Here is a 20,398-nt window from a genome sequence, read left to right on the forward strand (position 1 = left end):
GACAGAAATGAATCTGATGTCTTGCAAAATTAACAAATTCATTGACACAGACTGCTATGAGGTTGAGACTTCCGGTTGAGACCTCCCTGAAATGAGTTTTTGCAGGGTGGGATGTCTGCCCTTTTTCCTCTTTCTTCTGATCCTCCTCCAATCCTCCTATTATTATCCGCTTTGCCACACAATCACATTTTCATCACTTCCGTCTCCTGGTTCCATCCACTTACTTCACACACAGATCCCCTGTTCTACCCCTCCAGCAATCAAGTTGCAACTGCTGTTCACCACTCTGCTAATGATTCTCATTCACACCTCTTTTACCTAGTACTGGTCGCCCTTTGTGCTCCTGCTGATCTTCGTTTAGCAACTGTCTCCCATGTGCTCACTTCCCTCCCCACACATCGTCCCACACTTTTCCCTTTTTTCCTTTTTCTTTTTGTCTGCCTTCAACTACTATTTACTTTCCAACTCGTACTCCACTCTTGCTCACGTCCCTTACATGATCTTACCTGCCTGTCATCACGCACAATTCCTCAGTCCACAAATCTCTTTTAAATCCTTTCTCATCACTCCCATTCTCCTCTTTATTGTGGCCATCTCACCTCTCCACTCGCAGTCCTGATGTAGAGTCTCAACCAGAAACATCGACAGCTCTTTTCCTCACACAGACATGAGTTAACTCATTGAGTTCTTGTTGCGGATTCTTTGTTGCAGCTGTACAGTATTTTCTTGTGTCCTTTGCTTATTGACTGGTATGTGGGAAAGACCAAAGATTGTAAGTATTGGGCTGGGATCAGGACAGGCATAGGGGGCAGTTAAGTTATTAGATATGTGTGTGGAGGGGGATTGGACTATTGCTTTGCACTGCAGCAGTATGGGAAAGTGAGCAAGCAGGAGTTTGCTTTGCTGCACTCTTGTTCTTTTCCCCATCCCCAATCAAATAGCTGGTACTGTTTGTCAGTGGTGCAGTGAGTGAATAGTTGTGAACTGGGTGCTTAACAAGTGTCATCTATGTGTCATAGTGTCAAGTATTGTGTGTGTTGTTGAAGCTGAGTATTCATAGTCCTGACTTGAGCCTTGAGATGGTGGACGGGCTTTGCAGAATTGGGATGTGAGGTACTCATTGTGGGATTCTTACATCCGAGTAAATGACTACTTCAGCTATTAGATCTTGGCCTAGGCATCTGTGTTCCATGACGGTTATTAGCCACCCATCAGACCAAGTCTCCATGTTGTCCAGATCTTGTCCATTCTGCCAAGTCTGTCCATGGCTCCTGTACTACCACAATGTAGCCACTCTCAGGCTTGAGGAGCAACAACTCATATTCTTTCTTAGGGGTGATACCCTCCACCAAATGTAGCCTTGATATCAAGGGCAGTTACTCTCACTTCACCTCTCAGTTCAGCAAGTCAGGCAGCATCTATGAAGGGGAATAAACAGTTGACACTTGGGCCGAGACCCTTCATCAGAGATGGAACAAACTAGAGTTGGGTTATCTAGTCACGAGTCCAATGGGGTATGATCAGACATAAACAATGAGCCTCTCTGGACAGTTTTGTTTGTGAATATTAGATAGGACTAAGAAACAAGCAGTGTGGGGTACATGAACTGTGAGGTTGGTTGTAGCAAATGGGGGATCTCCAGAGGTGATGAGGTTGGTATTGGTGTGAGACCCAAAGGCCTGATGCTTTAACGTTGGGGTCATATTTAAGAGGTAAGTAAGAGAAGATGTCTAAGAGTTCCTGCTTGGCCTTAGCAATGTAAATGTCTGTCTGCCAGACAGCAACAGCACTATCTTTGTCTGTGGATTTGATGGTGAGGTTAGGATTGGTATAGAGAAAGGAGAAGGCAGGGTACTTTCAGAGGCAATGAGGTTTGAGTGGGTGAGTGCAGTGGTAAAGTCAAAATATCTCAATTTTGTGTGTGTTGCTCAAGATTTCCAGCACCTGGAGAATCCAAGAAAGAAATTGCTGGGGGACAGGAAGAAAATTTTCTTTATCCCTTTGCCACAGTTGAGATACCAGAAAACTGAAGGACGGCTAATGTATCATTATTTAAGAAGGGCTGTAAGGTCAAACTAGGCTAGTGATTCTCACATTAGCGGTACGAAAATTACTGGAGAGGATTCTCAGAGGCAGCATTTGGGAAGGCAAGGACTGATTAAGGATAGTCAACAGGACCGTTTGCATGGGCAATTGTATCTCATGATTTTAACATATTTCGAAAGGTGGCCAGGAGGATTAATAAGGGCAGGCAGTAGACTTTGTCTGCATGAACTTTAGCAGGGCTTATAGAAGGGTTCAGCATGGTAAACTGGTCTGGGAGGTGAGATCACATGTGGTCTAGAGTGAACTAGCCAAATGAATCCTACATTGGCTTGAAAGAATCAGAGGATAGTAGTGGAGAGTTGCTTTTGTTTTCCAGATTGGAGACCCAAGACAAATGATGTGCCACAATGATTTGTGTTGGGTCCACTGTTTTCCATATATATTAATAATATACATATTAATAGTTTGGATGAGAAAGTAGGTGGCATGTCTTGTAAGTTTGTGGATGATACTAAGATGAGTGGTATGGTGGACAGTGAAGGGTACAGCAGGATTTAGATCAACTGGTAAATTGGGCAAGGGAATCACAGATGAAGTTAGATCATAAGACTGTGAGACACAGAGTAGATTTAGCCCATTTGTCCCATTGAGTCTGCTCTGCCATTTCATCATGGCTGATGTTTCATCCTCACTCTCCTGCTTTCTCCCCGTAACCTTCAGTGACCTTAATTAAGAATCTATCAACCTCCACTTTAAATATACCCAGTGACTTGGCCTTGACAGACAAACAGATTCACTGGCTTCTAGTTAAGGAAAATTCTCTTAATCTCTGTTCTAAAGGAACATCCTTCTATTCTGATGCCATGTCCTCTGGTCCGAGACTCCCCCACTATAGGGAACATCTTCTCCACCTCCACTATATCTAGACCTTTCAATATTCAATAGGTTTCACTGAGATCTGCCCACCCTCACCAGAATTCTTCTAAAATTTAACAGACAAGTATGGAGCGATGTATTTTGGGAAGTTTAATCATGATAGGGCCTTGAGGAGTGTAATTGAACTGAAAAAGTTCTACTGCACTCTGAAGAGGGAATATAGGGAGTTAGGTTGTCATAGCCCGGTCCGTGAAGTCTGTGTTCTGGTTCACGGTCCGGTCCATGGTTCCTTGTTCTGGGGTTTCTGGTTTTCCCCAGTTTCTATTGTGGGCACATGTTTCTCGTTTTGGGGCTGAGACATAAATACCTCTGCAAATCAGGGATTCCCAGCTGGACTGTCGTTTCCCTCCCTGTCTTTTCCCCCTTGCCTGACCCTCTGCCTGGATACCTCGCCTGACTCTCTGCCTGCTCACCTAGCCTGGATACCCCGCCTGTATCGCTGAAGTCTTACCGCCAGAGCAAGACTGGAGCCTTGTTAGGTCAAGATAAGGATCTGTATTTCGTTGTGTGGAATTGTCTCTCTGTGTCCATGCCTTCGCTAGGTAGGTCTGACTGTTTGCCGTTACCTAGTGTTGGGATCTGTCTCTGAGTCCACACCTTTGCTAGGTAGGTCCAGCGGTTTGCCGCCACCTAGTGTAGGGTTCCGTCTCTTCATGTTCAGTGTTCTATGTATGAGTCCCGGCCCTACGTCCTGTTCCCAAGGAGGGGTCCTGGCTCTGTGTTATGTGTGTGAGTCCCGGTCCTACGTCCTGTTCCCAAGGAGGGGTCCCGGCTCTGTGTTCCGTGCTCCTGAAGGCCCTTGTCCAGTCCGTGTCTAGTCCAGTCCTATCCGAGTCCTGTCCATGTGCCTTTACCTGTCCTTGTGTCTCACCCTACCCAGGAGTTCCTCACCCAAGCCATGTCCAGTCCTGTAGCCTTGTCTTGTCCTCGCCTAGTTCTGGAGTCTGAAACTGAGTCTAGTTCCAGGTTCTGGGTCCTTGTCCAGTCTCTGGCTCGGAGTCCATACCCAAGCCTCCGCATTTCAAGACCCAAGATCCCAGCCTGCAGGCCTCAAGACCAAGACCCCAGCCTGTCTCCAAGCTCAAGCCTCAAGACCAAGACCAGTGAGGGTAAGAATAGGATGATTTGGCAGATGAATGTGTGGCTGAAGAATTGGTGTAGTGGTTAGAGTTTCAGATTTTTGGATGATTGGGTTCTCTCTGCAGATAGTATGACCTGTACAGAAAGCATGGGACACACCTGAACCAAAGCGAGGACCAATATCCTTGTAGGCAGGGTTGCTCAAGCTTTTGGGGAGGGTCTAAATTAATTTGACAAGGGGATAGGAACCAGAGTGAAAGTGGAGCAGTTGGTGTACAACTAGATGCAATGTGTAATGAGACTGTGAGGAAGGAAAGGCAGATAATAGGAAAACAGTTCAGTCAGTGGGATAGTTAAAGTGTAATGGGGGCTAAAACTGAAAAGGGTGATAAATACATGACTAGGTCTTTAACTTGAATGCATGTAGTGTACGGAATAAGGTAGATGATCTTGTAGCAGTTAAAGATCAGCAGGTATCATGTCGTGGCCATCTTTGAGTCATGGATGAAAGAAGATCATAGGTGGGAGCTTAAAAGCTAAGGATACACAATGTATCAAAAGGCTACGCAGGTAGGCAGAGGGGTTGATGTGGCTCTGTTGGTAAAAATAAATCAAATCCTTAGAAAAAGGTGACATAAGATTGGAGGATGTAGAATCCTTCTGGGTAGAGTTAAAAAACTGCAAGGATAAAAAGACCCTAATGGGGGTTATATACAGGCCTCCGAATAGTAACTGGAATATATGGTCTACAAATTACAATAGGAAATAGAAAAGGCATGTAAAAAGGGCAATTTTGTGATAGTTATAGGGGATTTCAATATGCAGGTAGATTGGGAAAATCAGATTGGTGCTGGATCCCAAGAGGGAGAACTTCTAGAATGCCTACAAGATGGCTGTTTAGCGCAGCTTGAGGCTGATCCCACTAAGAGAAGGGCAATTCTGGATTGAATGTTAAGTAATGACACAGATTTGATTAGGGAGCTTAAGGTAAAGGAATCCTTAGGAGGCAGTGATCATAATATCATTGAATTAACCATGTAGTTCATGAATAGGAAAGACTCAGAGGGATAAATGCCAAATGCAGGCAAATGGACTGGCTCAGAAAGGTCAGCATGATGAGTTGAACTAAAGGGTATCTTACGTTGCATAATTCTATGACTCTTGCTATATCCACAGCCTTGAGCAATTTCTTGATGTCACATGGAGTAATTTTGAATTGGCTGAAGCCTGGGAGTATTCCATGGTTCGTCCATTTTGGTGTAAAGTTCTTGATTTGTTGGGGAATTGGTCAGGTTCTACACTGCCCTTGTGCCCATGACTTTGTCTCCTGGGTGATAGGACAATTATACCTAATGTAAACAATGACAAATTTACTATTTTAAAGGTGGGTCTCATCACAGCTGCAAGAATTATATTGCAAAACTGGAAAAATACCCAGATGTCCCACTGTGAAGGAATGGACTGACGAAATGATTAAGATTTCATCATATCAACACATGTTGGGAAGAACTAACAGTGACGGAAAAGTGCAAGATACATGGGGTCAGTTTTGGTTGTATGTTAATTTAAACTTAAATTAGAACTTCTTTCTGTTTCTGAGTTTTATTTGCTTTCCTGTCGTGGGGTGGCTGTGTAAATATGCTGTACTGTATCTGCTCTATGATATGCTGTGCTGCTTTGTAAAATAAGAATAAATAATAAAAATTTGAATTACAAAAAAATGGGATATTAATGGAGCCTACTCCTCTAGTGAGTTGGTTAATTGCCAGCATTCATGGTTGGATATGGCAGGACTGCAGAGCACAGAAGAAGCAGGCAGTAAAAATCATTGCAGACACTATCCACTGTCATGGTCTGGTCTGTGAAGTCCGCATTCCGGTCCACGGTCCGGTTCATGATCTGTATTCCGGGTTTTCCCTGTTTTCCTCAGTTCTGTTGGGCTCCTTAATCGAGGCACCTGATTCTAGTTTCAGGCTGGCTACATAAATAGCTTCGAAATTCAGCTTCTTTTGGCTGGACTGTTCCCTTCCCCTCCCCATCTGAATCCCTGACAATTTCCTCGGCAATCACCTCGGCAAGTATCCTCGGCAGTCATCCTGGCCCTGCGTCCAAGAAAGGGTCCTGGCCCTGCGTCCTAGGAGGGTCACGGCCCTGCACTCCAAGGAGGGTCCCGGCTCCATACCAAGGAGCCTAATCAAGCCGAGTCCAAGAACTGAGCCAAACCTAGTCCCAGAGCCATGTCCTGTGCTGGAGTTCCCTTGTCCTGTCCAGGAGTACCTCGCCCAGTCCTGTGCTGGAGATTCCCTGTCCTGTCCATGTGCCTCGTCATGTGCTGGAGTTCAGTCGTCCTGTCCATTTGCCTCATCCTGTGTTGGAGTTCTCTGGTCCCGTCCATGTGCCTCGTCCTGTGCTGGGGTTTCCTTGTCCAGTCCTGGAGTCTCTTGCCTAGTCCAAACCACGTCCAAGAATCTCATCTAGTCCAGGCCAAGTCCTAGAACCTTGTCGTGTCTAAGCCTAGTCCAAGAACCTCATCCTGTCCAAGTCAAGGCTTTGTGTTCTCGTCCTGTCCATATGTCTCATCCTGTCCAGGAGTTCCATGCCCAGTCCTGTAGCCACGCCTTGTCCTTTCCTAGATCCAGGGTCCGAGCCCGAGTCAAGACCCAGGTTCTGGGTCCCTGTCCAGTCTCTGGCTTGGAGTCCTAGCCCAGGCTCCTAGTTCCAAGTTCCTTGTCCTGGTCCCACTTTCCTAGTCTTAGTCCTAGCCCAGGCCCGATGTCCTTGTCTCATCCAGGGCCTGTGTCCATGTCCAGCGTCGTTTCTTCCTGATTCCTCTTGCTTTCTTGATAAACCTTGTCCCGTTCCTAGTACTTCAGTGTCTGTGTCTTGCACTTGGGTCCGCTCCCAATGCCCCCTTATGGCAAACTGCCTTTTATAACAGCTCCTTTCTGGAAAGCACTATAGGGCTATTAAAACAAAACAATGCCATCTTAAAGCTTTAAAGTTAAAGTCTGTCGTGAGCCTTGTGGCCCATAAGGCCAGTGCTTATGCCAGTTTCTGTGGCGTGAAGCGACTGAGAGCACGAGACTCCCCCCGCAGAGGATGCCAGTCTATCGCAAGGTTAACCCCCAGCATTTTTGCCAATACCCATTCTCAGCTGGGTAGTCTGGAGCATTATGTGGTTAAGTGCCTTGCTCAAGGACACACACGCTGCCCCGGCCGAGGCTCGAACCCACGACCTTCAGATTGCTAGTCCAACGCCTAACCACTTGGCCACGCGCCACACAACCTTAATATTTTCTTCCTCCAGAAAGTTCATCTAATCACCTATTCTCGTTTGTAACCCCCCCCCCGACCTTAGTCACTGCACTGCACTGTAAACACTTTAAGCCACATTTAATAATGCTGTTTACATTGTAAGTGCAGGCTGATATTTATGCACATTTTATTCCATATCACTGCTTCTAACTTTATTTGTATATAATTCATTATTCTTTATAACTGTTGAGTTTTTGTTGCATGTCTTGCAAATATACCACAGCAAATTCCTAATGCATGTAAATGTACTTGGTGAATAAAGTTTATCCTTGGAAGATTTGATCTACTTGTTATGAGATTACTTAGCTCTGTCCAGTGCAGGCTGTTTATATGACAGCAAACGAGATGTTGGAGGAAAGTGGCCAGTTAATGTTTTGGCCGGAGACCATCCGTCTTTCTGCTGATTCTGTTGTTTGGCATGCTGATAGTGCTGTTTTGTAGTTTCACCAGCTTGATCCCTCACACTGAGGTATGCCCGATAATGCACCTGCACTCCTCTTTGAACCAGTACTAGTAGAACAGTAGATGCACAGAACCACAAGTTGCAGGTGGCAATTAGATAGATAGATAGATATACTTTATTAATCCCGAGGGTAATTGGGTTTCGTTACAGCCGCACCAATCAAGAATAGAGTGTAAATATAGCAATACAAAAACCACAAACAATCAAGCAACAGAATGCAAATATGCCAGTTAGAAAATAAGTCCAGGATCAGTCTATTGGCTCAGGGTGTCTGACCGTCCAGGGGAGGAGCTGCACGTTCGATGGTCACGGGCAGGAACGACCTCCCGTGCTGCCCAGTGTTATATCTCGGTGGAATGTGGCTGAAGTCCAACAGTAAAAAGTTCAATATCCAGTCTAAAAACACATTCCTCGATAGTAATATGACCAGGATTGCACTATCTGCTGTTAACCAGATCAGTAAGCACCCAACTCCTTCACGCTTACCGCTGTCAGTGCACTTCCGGTCAGCCAGAACGCTATTACCCACCGAACTCCTCTTCTCCATAAGTCTCTGTTGTCTTGACCTAGTCCTCTTTCCTCGACTTTGTGATCCCCCTCTGCATCCTCTGTGTGTTTTCCTCCGGATTTCAGCAGGGGTGTCCGCCGCTCTGCTCGCTAAACCGGCCAACTGTGTACAAATCTACTGCTGACAGCCTGCAGCACCTGTTCTGCCCATTCAGTACAGTGGTAGTGACACAAAATATGTAAAGAGCATATTTACTGTGATGACAGGATATTCTCTCCATAAGAACTCTGTAATGGTTATTCCCATCAATATGGCTGAAGTTGTATAAGGCACTTGTGAGGCCTAATTTGAAGTATTGTATGCAGTTTGACCACAAGACCTTGAGATAGGGGAGCAGAATCTGGCAGTATGGCCCATAGAGTCTGCTCCACCATTTCATTATGGATGATCCAATTTTCCTCTTAGCCCCAACCCATCTTCCTGAACTCCCAATGTAGAACCTCATCACTCATCCTACCCATGCCACTGGTACCTACATTAACCACAACTTCTGGCTACTCACCCTCCCACTTAAGAATGCTGAAGATCTGAGATGTCCCAGACCCTGGCACCTGGGAGGTAATATACCATTTGGGAATCTCATTCTTGCCAACAAAGCCTCCTGTCTGTTCCCCTAACAAAGTACCTCTTCTCCCCACTTTGCTCTGAGTCACAGAGGCAGACTCAGTGCCAGAGATCTGACTTTCCTCCATTCGGTCATCTCTTCCCCTCTTCTTCCCAGCCCCCGACCCTGCCAGCCACAGTATCCAAAGTGTTGTTGAGGGGGATGACCACCAGGTACTTTGCATTGGCTCCTTAACCCTTCCCCTTCCTGACTATCGCCCACTTTCCTGTGCCCTACACCTTGTATGTAACTACCTCTCTATATGTCACGTCTACCACACTTTCAGCCTCACCAATGATTCGAAGTTCATCCAGTTCCAGCTCCAATTCCTTAAGCTGCATCTGGATGCTCTTCTCGCAGCTACAGTCATCAGGAACACTGGAAATCTCCCTGCCTTCCCACATCCCGCAAGAGAAGCACGGAATTATCCTGCCTCTCATCTCTACTGTCCTAGCTGAGAAGATATAAAGATGAGAAAGAAACATGTTTTTTTTTTCTTTCCTTTGCTTTCTTTGAGTGAAGCCTCGCAGAGCTAACTCTTTAAGATCACCAGTCTGACCATGTCCACTTAGAGGACGGCCGTTGTGCTTGCACCTGCGGCCTGCCTTCCTTTCATTTGCTCTTGCTAATCAATGCCAAACGCCGATTGGTCGCTGGTTAAACTTCTGTCTGTATCTTGTTTTACGGCGGTTGGCATCCAGTTTAATGGTGTATACCACCACCCTCTGCTCCAGAATGTGCACTAGACATACATTCTAAATCCCAGCCTGGTCAAACTTCTATTTCACTCCTGCCTTTTATCCTCGGACAGAGGACCTGATTGAAGTCCCCTCCTCTCCAAACTTCTGATGTCCGGATTGTCGGCCGGTCAAAGCTCACCTTTTGGTCCCCTACCTATAGGAAAGGCGTAAACAAGGTTGAAAGAGTACAGCGAAAATTTACAAAGATGATACCGGGACTGGAGGCTCTAAGGAAAAATTGAATAGGTTAGGACTTTATTCCTTGGAGCATAGAAGATAGAGGGGAGATTTGATAGAGGTATACAAAATTATGAGCGGTATAGCAAGCAGCCTTTTACCACTGAGGTTGGGTGGGACTACAACTAGAGGTCACGGGTTAAAAGTGAAAGGTGAAAAATTTAAGGCCAACATGAGAGACAACTTCTTCATTTAAGTGTCGTGAGAGTGTGCCGTGAGTTGCCAGTGCAGGTGGAACACGCGAGCTCGATTTCAACGTTTAAGGGTTTGGATAGGTAGATGGATTGTAGGGGTACGGAGGTTTATAATCCTGATGCAGGTCGGAGGGACAGATTGAATGGGCCGGCACGGACTAGATGGCCGAAAGGTCTGTTTCTGTGTTGTAATTTTTCTGTGAGTCAGTGGTCATGAACCGATGCATCTGCGACAGGATTTCACCTCGCGTTGGTTCTGCCGGAGACCCAGTCTAGCAGCAGCGTCCTTTATACGTCTTGATCAGCAATGGTTCTGCCGAGCCCTTCTTGGGGATGGGCGTGGAAGTCCCCTTTCTAGAGGACAGCAGTGCCTCTTTACCCCTCTCACTGCTTCCTTCAGGGTAAAGTTCTACATGATTCATCAGCCCGGGGAGAATAGTGGGCGTTAACCTGCAGGAATATTCCCTTAAGTATATTGTGATACCGTTAAATCTCTAGAACTAATGTGAGCAATTTCCTCCAGGATTGTATCCGTCTGGACCGCTGCCTCCGCTGGTCTCTCCCGCCGAGTGGAGGTGGAGATTTTTTTTAAACATAATACAGTATACAAATATTGTACGTAACAAATAGAATACAAAAACGTGCACAAGAAAACGCGACACGTTGCTGTCGTCCCTACTCTCTTAGAAGGGGAGTGTCTAGCTAATGATACTAAAAGAAACTCCGTGCACCTGGAGCAGTTGACAGCGAGGCGCTGTGTGTGCTAGCAGTCAAAGCCGTGCTCGCAAGTTCTGAGAGAAACTCTCCAAAATGATCTATCTGCTCTCCATCGCCATCGCTTTCCTTTGCATCTGCATAGTGAAGCTAGTGCTGCAAACGGAGCAGGAGCCATTGAAAGGGCGGTATGCCATCTCGAGTCGCTTCTACACGCCGAAAAAAGTGCTGATACTCTGCCTTTACTATTACCGCCGGTTCCAGGCAAGGAACCATGCGGACCCAGACCGGCAGAGGACGGGTTTGACAAGTCGCAGAGAGGACGTTCAGACCGAGGACGGAGTCGGCAAAGCCGGTGATGTTCGCAAGTGTTGTCGGTCCTGTGTGGAAGAAGTGGAGTGCCTACAAGAATTAGTAAACGATTCCCATGTAAGTAGCCTTCTGGCTCGTATACCCCAAGTCTCAAACGGCGTTTGGACAACTTCACTTAACACTTCCTTTGTGGTTGTCAGATGTGTGATCATTACTTCCCGACAAGCAGTCCGGGTTTCGGATCATGTTATTTATTATCTGACTCTGCCTGTCGCTGTAATTTTTTTTAAATCTTTCGCTCCATGTAATGTGTTTTGCGTAATGTATGCGCCTTTGGGACACTTCGTGAGCTAGCACTGGTACGGTTCGAGTAAGGCAGCGAGATCACACAGAGAGTTAGAATGACTGCCACACTGAACATCCAGTCACCTTTCCCTTCAAATTCTGCGCCGGGCTCTCGCACTGGTCTCCTTGTTTTCCACTTTCAGCGATGTTCACCTTGAGAGTCGCAGAGACTAGAGGTCCTCTTTTATCCGCCTCTCATTTTCTTTCCTCCCTCTTGGCCTGCCTCCAAGTATTAATCACCCGCTACTGTCTCTCAACTTCAAAGTCCTCACCTCCGTTACCTGGCACAATCTGCCATCGTCATTCAACCCCTGCCTTGGATTCTTGTCTCACCGCCTCCCCTCACCTCTTTATACTGGCCATCTTCTCACTTCACTCTCTGTGTCAATGCGGGGTTCATCGACAATTCGTTATGCTCCGGCAGATGCTGCCCGACCCGTTGGTTTCTGGCAGAATACGATACTGCGTTGCCCCACAATCCAGCAGCTGCACCCTATTGTGTCTCAGCTTCAGTTGATCAACCTTTATTTTGCAGATGAGACTGTACTTGCATTTATTATATTAAAACTTGTCCATAATGCTTTTTAGCAGTCGGGTTATAAAGCTTTGAACTGCACTCGGTGAGAGTCTTTCTCTCTGTACTCACTGCACATCCCTGGCCGCAGTCAAAATCAGTTTGGCTTCTCGGTTTTCCAAGTTTGATAAAACAATCTAAAAATATGAATCCAGTTTCTCTCTCCACTGACGCTATCTGCCCTGCTGAGAGCTTCCACTTTTCTCTGTCTCTGTTAAGAGGCTTGAGAGTTTCCTGGAGTGTCAAAGTGGGTCAAACAGTAATTCAGAATCAGGTTTAATATCATAACATGATATCACTGGCTTATGTCATGAAAGTTTTTTTGTAGCAGCAGTAAAGGGCAATATATAAAAAACTATAAATAATAAATATTTAAAAAAATAAATAAATAATGCAAAAAGAGCGAAATGGGGAGGTGCTGTTCACAAATTGGTGCATCGACCATTTAGAAATCTGATGGGATTGACGCTGTGCCTAAAACATTGAGAGTGTGTCTTCAGTTTCCTGTATCTCCTCCCTGGTAGTAATAAGAAGCGAGTGTATCCTGGGCGATTGGCGGGGGTGGGGGGGGGGGTGGCCGTAATGGAAATTTGAAAATTTGTAACGTTTGTAAATTTTTGAAAGAATTTGAATAAAATTTGAATCACTTCCAAGCCCATTTATTTATTACTGTCCGTATAGGGCTCTGTATAGTGCAGTCATCACTGTCCAATGGAATTTCCAAGAGAAATTTTGCTGATTAGGATCAACCGATTTTTAAAAAGTGTTTACAGCAGAGTAACCAGCCCTTCCAGCCCAGCGTTCCCACGGCACTCAATTACACTCTTGTTACCGAATAATTAGATTAGATTCAACTTTATTGTCATTGTTTCGAATGGGGATACAAAGCCAATTAAATGCAATTAGCATCTGACCAGAAGTGCAAAAGAATAGTATTTTCTACAAAATAACTGGGAATAAAAAGTAAGTGCTACAGCACACAAATATAAAAGTACTGAGACAGTACAATACGGGTGCAATACTACTTAGCGCTGTGATGTGAGTTTCAGCAGGGTCACAGCCTCAGGGAAGAAGCTCTTCCTGTGCCTGCTGGTGCGGGAGCGGAGGCTCCTGTAGCGCCTACCGGATGGGAGGAGTGTAAAAAGTCCATGGTTAGGGTGGGATGCATCCTTGATCCCTGCCCAGGCAGCGTTTATGGTAGATGTTCTCAATTGTGGCCGATAATCCGCTGGGTAGTTTTCACCACCCGCTGGAGTGCTTTGCGGTCCGATATGGGACAATTGCCATACCACACTGAGATGCAGTTTGTGAGTATGCTCTCAATGGTACAGCGGTTAAAGTCCGTCAGTATCCTGGGACAGAGGCGAGCTTTCTTGATGCTCCGCAGGAAGTAACGGCGCTATTGCGCCTTTTTGATCAGGATGGAGGAGTTCAGGGACCAAGTGAGATAATTGGAAATATGGACACCAAGGAATCTGAAGCTTGATACACGCTCCACTACAGTTCCGTTGATGTAAATGGAGACATGAGTGTGGATCCTAGCATGCCTGAAGTCCACAATAATCTCGTTGGTCTTCTGGGCGTTAAGGGCCAGATTGTTGTCGGCACACCACGCGGCTAGGTATTGGACCTTGTCCCTGTAGGCCGTCTCGTCTTCCTCTCTGATCAGGCCAACTACCGTGGTGTAGTCTGCGTACTTGATTCTGGAGATAGAACCGTGTACTGGAACGCAACCATAGGTGAAAAGGGAGTACAGAAGAGGGCTCAGCACACAGCCTTGAGGCACGCCGGTGTTCAGGGTGAGAATGGAGGAGAAGAGGTTGTCTAACTTAACTGATTGGGGTCTGTAGGTCAGAAAGTCCAAGGTCCAATTGCAGAGGGATACGCTGATACCAAGCTGGGAAAGTTTGGCGATCAGCTTGGAGGAGACCACAGTATTGAATGCCGAACTAAAGTCAATGAACAGCATTTTGACGTAAGAGTTGGGGCTGTCCGGGTGTGTCAGGGCAGAGTGAAGTGCCGTCCTCGGTAGACCTGTTGGTGCGATAGGCAAATTGACGGGGGTCCAAGGTAGACGGAATTTCAGATGTGATAGAACCAGTCTTTCAAAGCACTTTGCAAAGATGGGGGTGAGTGTAACTGGGCGGAAGTCATTCAGGCCCGTGGCAGTGAAATGCTTCGGCACTGGCACGATGCTGGCAATCTTGAAGCTTGTGGGGACAACTGCCTGGGCCAGGAACAGATTAAAAATGTCCGTGAAGACCCCGGCCAACTGCCCTGCACAGACTCTGAGCGCAAGGCCAGGTATTCCATCCGGACCAGCTGCCTTCCGTACATTCACCCTGCTCAGGGTGGCGCAAACATCGGAGGTGGAAAGTGAGAGAGGCCGTTCACCAGGTGGGAGAGCCACTTTGAGGGTGACCTCCTTGTTCCCTCGGTCAAGGCGAGCGTAGAAGTAATTGAGCTCATCAGCGAGGGAGGCAGAGCTGGAAGGGGGCACAGTACTAGGTGTTTTGAAGTCTGTAATAATCTGAATGCCACACCGCATGCGCCGGGGGTCCGAGGAGTTGAAATGATCCTCGATCCTTTGTTTATATATGTGCTTAGCCAGAGAGATTCCCCTCCTCAGGCTGGCCCCGGCTGAGCTGTAAGCTTCCTTGGTCTCCAGACCTGAAGGCTGAATCTCTGGCTTTGAACAGGAGCCGAAGCTCTCCGTTCATCTGTAGTTTCTGATTGGGGAAAACTTTTTATTTGTTTTTGTGATGTCACTCTATCTACAAACTTGTTGATGTGCTCAAGGACAGAGTTGGTATATAAAACAATGTTAATCTGAGAGTCTGTGGTGGCATAGGCAGCAAACGCGCTCCAGTCTGTGTGCTGGAATTGGTGCTGAAGGGCAGAGTCAGCCCCCTCCAGCCAGATCTTAATAGTCTCCATTGTGGGTTTCACACGTTTAATGACCGGGCTATACTTGGAAAGCAGAAACAGTGAAAGATGGTCGGACTGTCCCAGGTGGGGGAGGGTAGTGGCTTTGTAAGCGTCAGCCACATCTGTGTGGACATGATCTAAGGTTTTATACTGTTTCTATAACATACCCTAAAAACCTCTTCCTGTGTTGAATTCAGTCTGTGATACTTTAATTGATTGCAAGTAGGTGTTCTTAGCAAGAACTTTGGCATTCAAAATAATCATGTTATTTGTAGTTCCCTCACAGGACTACCTCCCACCCTCCCAATACAGACCCTTCCAGCCCCACAAGCTGTGACACCCAGCAACCCACCTATTTAACACTAGTCTAATCACAGGATAACTTACGGTGACCAATTGACCCGTGTGTCTTTGGAATGTGTAAGGATACCAGAGCACACAGAGGAAACCCACATGGTCACAGGGAAAATATACAAACTCCTTACAGAGAATGGCAGGCATTGAACCTGGGTATCTGATGCTGTAGTAGTCTGCTGCCCCATATTTTGGAGACAAGAGTCTAGATGTTAGAATCAGGAACACCAATCGTCTAGGAAATCAACTAGTTAAATAACTTCGGTTGGGGGGCGGGTGCTTGTAGGGAGGAAAGGAAATGTCCTCATTTTGGATCAAAACCTGACATCAGGACTAGACGCATCACAGGTCCAGGACATCAACTAATCCTCTGCTCTTATAGATGTTGATCAGCTGAGTTCTTACAGTGGTTTATTTGGCTTTGTGGTAATAGGATGCAGAGGAATTAAGATTTCCGCAATTGTATCTGTAATGATCAAAGTCTCAGGGACTTTACTGGATCAGCCTCAAATGTGGTCAGAGATTGGGTATGCATGTAGTATCAAATGATTCACTTCCTCATGCCACTAAGATGCACTGTCATTTAAAACATAGCAGCCTGAAGCACAGCAACAGGCCCTTTAGCCCACAATGTTGTTGCAAATTAAGCTAATGATGCCTGATTATGCTAATCCCTTCTGTTTGCACATGATTCATATCATTCCATTTGCTGCATATTCACATGCCTCTGTATGAGCCTCTTCACTGCCTCTAGTGCATCTCCCTCTTCCACACCAGCACTGATACTGCACTGACCACTTGCTGTGTTTTTTTAAAATAAAAATTCTTGCCCTCTGCATCTCCTTTGAACTTTCTCCCTCTCACTTTAAATGCATCCACTCTAGTACTGGACTTTTTGACCCTGGGGTAAGGATACTGGTTTATCTATGCCTCTCATAATTCCATAAACCGCCATCAGGTCTCCCCTCAGCCTCTGCCTCCCCAAAGAAAACGACCTTACTTTTTCCAACCTCTCCTTATAGGACATACCCTCTAATCAAGGCAGTACTCAGGTAATTTCTTCCTACACCATTGGAAGTCAATCAATGTACTTCATGGGGTGACAAGAATTATCTGTAATACTCCAGAGTTTTAGAAAGCTGCAACATAATGTGAACTCTTGAACTCAGTGCCTCAACTAATAAAGGCAAGCAAGCTGTATGTCCTCTTTACCACCCTAGCAACTCGGACTTGGGAAGTACAAGTCAGCACTGTAATAAAAGTCACTCCATCTGGCATGACTGCTGCAGATTAAACAAATGAAGAGGAGCAGGAGCAGTGGGCACTGGGAATCCCACCAGTTGTAGGTTCTCCTCCAAGATACAGAGCATCCTGATCTTAATATGCATTACTGTTCCTTTATTTGGGTGCTGGAGTGGAAATATGTCTCCACCAAAAGAGGTGTAAAGCACTCCTTTCCTCCGCTAGCCTGCAGGTCACCATTGGGCAAGGTGTAACACCTGCTTAGCCCCCCCAGTCTGGGTCACGTGAAACCATGGGAAATGGTGGTGGATGGTCATTTGAGCAGCTGGTGCATACCACAAGTTGTGGTTATGTGAGTACTGATGCCAGGCAGACAATATCTGGAGTATTGATAACGGCTAGGGTCACCCAGAAGAAGACAAGCCACTCCTGTGGAAAAATTTGCCAAGAACAATTATGGACAGACCATGATTGCCCACATCATAAGGCACGGCACATGATGATAATTTATCGTTGCTGGGTCTAATTTCTGTAAGTCCAGAAGTAGTAACTTTGTGGGAAATCTTTGACTGTAGTTGATGCAGCAGTTCGAGATGGTGGCCTACCATTATGTTCTCAAAGATGTTTAAGAATGTTAAATTAGTGCTTGCTTGCAAGCAATGCCAATGTACCAGTAATGGAGAAACAAACTAACTGCCTTTATTTGTAGTCCAGGAGTAGAGATGAATGTGGATGAAAATCAATGTGATGTTTCTGTTCCAAACGAGAAAATCTGAAGATACTGGAGATCCAAGCAACACACACAGCAGGCCAGGAAGGAATGAAACATCGACTATACTTTTTTCTACAAGTGCTGCTTGGCCTGCTGAATTCTTCCAGCATTTTGTGTGTGTTGATGTTTCTGTTGCTATGTTTTTCCCCTTTTATGGGTTCAAATGACATCACAGAAGTTTTGTTGTTTAGATAACTGAGTATCTAAAAAGGGTTTAACTTGTTTACAATATATATTAATGACTTGGATGAGGGAATTAAATGCAGCATCTCCAAGTTTGCGGATGACACGAAGCTGGGTGGCAGTGTTAGTTGTGAAGAGGATGCTAAGAGGATGCAGAGTGACTTGGATAGGTTGGGTGAGTGGGCAAATTCATGGCAGATGCAATTTAATGTGGATAAATGTGAAGTTATCCACTTTGGTGGCAAAAATAGGAAAACAGATTATTATCTGAATGGTGGCCGATTAGGAAAAGGGGAGGTGCAACGAGACCTGGGTGTCATTATACACCAGTCATTGAAAGTAGGCATGCAGGTACAGCAGGCGGTGAAAAAGGCGAATGGTATGCTGGCATTTATAGCGAGAGGATTCGAGTACAGGAGCAGGGAGGTATTACTGCAGTTGTACAAGGCCTTGGTGAGACCACACCTGGAGTATTGTCTGCAGTTTTGGTCCCCTAATCTGAGGAAAGACATCCTTGCCATAGAGGGAGTACAAAGCAGTTTCACCAGATTGATTCCTGGGATGGCAGGACTTTCATATGAAGAAAGACTGGATGAACTGGGCTTGTACTCGTTGGAATTTAGAAGATTGAGGGGGGATCTGATTGAAACGTATAAAATCCTAAAGGGATTGGACAGGCTAGATGCAGGAAGATTGTTCCCGATGTTGGGGAAGTCCAGAACGAGGAGTCACAGTTTGAGGATAGAGGGGAAGCCTTTTAGGACCGAGATTAGGAAAAACTTCTTCACACAGAGAGTGGTGAATCTGTGGAATTCTCTGCCACAGGAAACAGTTGAGGCCAGTTCATTGGCTATATTTAAGAGGGAGTTAGATATGGCCCTTGTGGCTACGGGGATCAGGGTGTATGGAGGGAAGGCTGGGGCAGGGTTCTGAGTTGGATGATCAGCCATGATCATAATAAATGGTGGTGCAGGCTCGAAGGGCCGAATGGCCTACTCCTGCACCTATTTTCTATGTTTCTATGATTATGTATTGCAAGAAATATTCAAGCAATTAGATGAAGTTGCAGTACTGAAACAAGTAATTTGAAACAAATGAGTCATGAGGTTATCCAATAAATAATTAACATACCAATAATGGTTTCCCTCTTCCCCCTTCTCCTTTCCTTTCTCTCAGGGTCCACTCTTCTGTCCCATCAGATTCCTTTTTCTCTTCAGCACTTTACCTTTCCACCTAACACGTTCCAGCTTCTCACTTCACTCCCCCCTCCCCCACCCACCTTTCCCCTCACCTATCACCCTCCAGCTTGTTTTCCTTCCCCTCCTCCACTTTCTTATTCTGGTTTCTGTCCCCTTTCCAGACCCGAAGAAGGGTTTCAGCCTGAAACATCAACTGTTCATTCCTATCCATGGATGCTGCCTGAGCTGCTGAGTTCCTCCAGCACTTTGTGTATGTTGCTCTGGATTCCTAGCTTTGGCAGAATCGCTTGTGTTTTTAACCAACACTCCAATCCTTTTATGGTCTGGCACATGTAGAAGAGAATATTGAAATCCTGAAGCTGTTGGCAACAGTTCACTGCTGCTTAGCAGGCTGTATTCCAGTACTGATTTGTCCCAGTTTTCATAATGGCAGCAGTAATTTAGGCACTACTTCTTGTAATAAAAAAATAGAAAAATGTTAAGTTCACCGAATTTCTGTCCCTCTCCCTGGACATATGATGGTCATGGAAACATAAAATATATAGGCAGTATTAGGCACTTTGAATCTGCTTTGCATTTAGTATGATCCTCTGACTGAACATCATTATAACAAAATTATTAAATAGTCCCTTGGTATGATCAATTGGCCTCTTGACCTCCCAACCTATCCATTAAGATCATGCACTTTATTGTTTACCTGCACTGCACTTTCTCTATAGCTGTTACACTTTATTCGGCATTGCTTTTGTTTACTTTGTTTTTCCTCAGAGCACTGTGTAATGATCTAATCTGTATTAACAGTATGCAGGACGTGATTTTCACTCTCTCGGTACATGGGACCATAATAAACCATTTCCAATTCTATACTCCTACTCTCTCCCCAAATCACTTCATACGTTCAGAAACCTATTTCTTGCATAGATATATTCAAAGGATGTTGCCAGGACTGGAGGACCTGAGTTATAATGAAAGATTGAATAGGTTAGGAATTTATTCCTTTGAATGTAGAAGATTGAGAGGAGATTTGAGAGGGAGAGATACAACATTATGAGGGGGCATAGATAGGGTGAATGCAAGCAGGCTTTTTCCACTGAGGGAGGATGGGACCACAACTAGAAGTTAAGGGTGAAAGGTGAAAAGTTTAAAGGCAACATGAGAAGAAACTATTTTACTCAGAGGAGTGGAATGAGCTGACAGCGCAAGTGGTGCATGTGAGCTCAATTTCAATGTTTAAGAGAAGTTCGTATTGGTAGATTGATAGTAGGGGTATGGATGGCTATGGTATGGGTGCAGGTCGATGGGATTAGGCAGTTTAAATGGTTCAGCATGATGGACCAAAGGGCCTGTTTCTGTGCTGTACTTTTCTATGACCCTATGACTTGGTTTCATCAGTACTAAACATCTTATCCCCATTTGCTGAGATTGTAATCCTTGATTTGAAGTCTCCCAGCCAGGTGAAACAGCCTCTCCCACATACTGTCTGTCAGGCCTTTCCATAATTTTGTAGTTTTTGAGAGATCCTCTTTCATATGCTAAACTCTAATGAATCCAGACCTTAGGAATGCCATCCCTCCTTATGTGACAGCCCTGCC

General features: G+C 45.5%; 1 protein-coding gene across 6 annotated transcripts in view; it reads left to right on the plus strand.

Moving 5' to 3' along the window:
* Nucleotides 1-20,398, plus strand: part of LOC134356311 (uncharacterized phosphotransferase YvkC-like) — a 233,257-nt gene that overhangs the window by 17,206 nt on the left and 195,653 nt on the right. For 2 of the 6 annotated variants that reach the window (XM_063067179.1, XM_063067180.1), the window contains exons 2-3: nt 3,863-4,091; nt 5,447-5,604. Coding sequence is in view for 2 of the 6 variants with exons in the window: in XM_063067178.1 (XP_062923248.1) it covers nt 10,994-11,326 (333 nt within the window). In the remaining 4 variants the exon portion in view is untranslated. Of the gene's footprint in view, nt 1-3,862; nt 4,092-5,446; nt 5,605-10,738; nt 11,327-20,398 lie in introns of those variants that run through there. The other 4 variants (XM_063067181.1, XM_063067182.1, XM_063067178.1 and 1 more) reach the window with 4 other exon arrangements.

Source organism: Mobula hypostoma, chromosome 14 (genome assembly GCF_963921235.1).
Source record: "Mobula hypostoma chromosome 14, sMobHyp1.1, whole genome shotgun sequence".
Classification (NCBI taxonomy): domain Eukaryota; kingdom Metazoa; phylum Chordata; class Chondrichthyes; order Myliobatiformes; family Myliobatidae; genus Mobula; species Mobula hypostoma.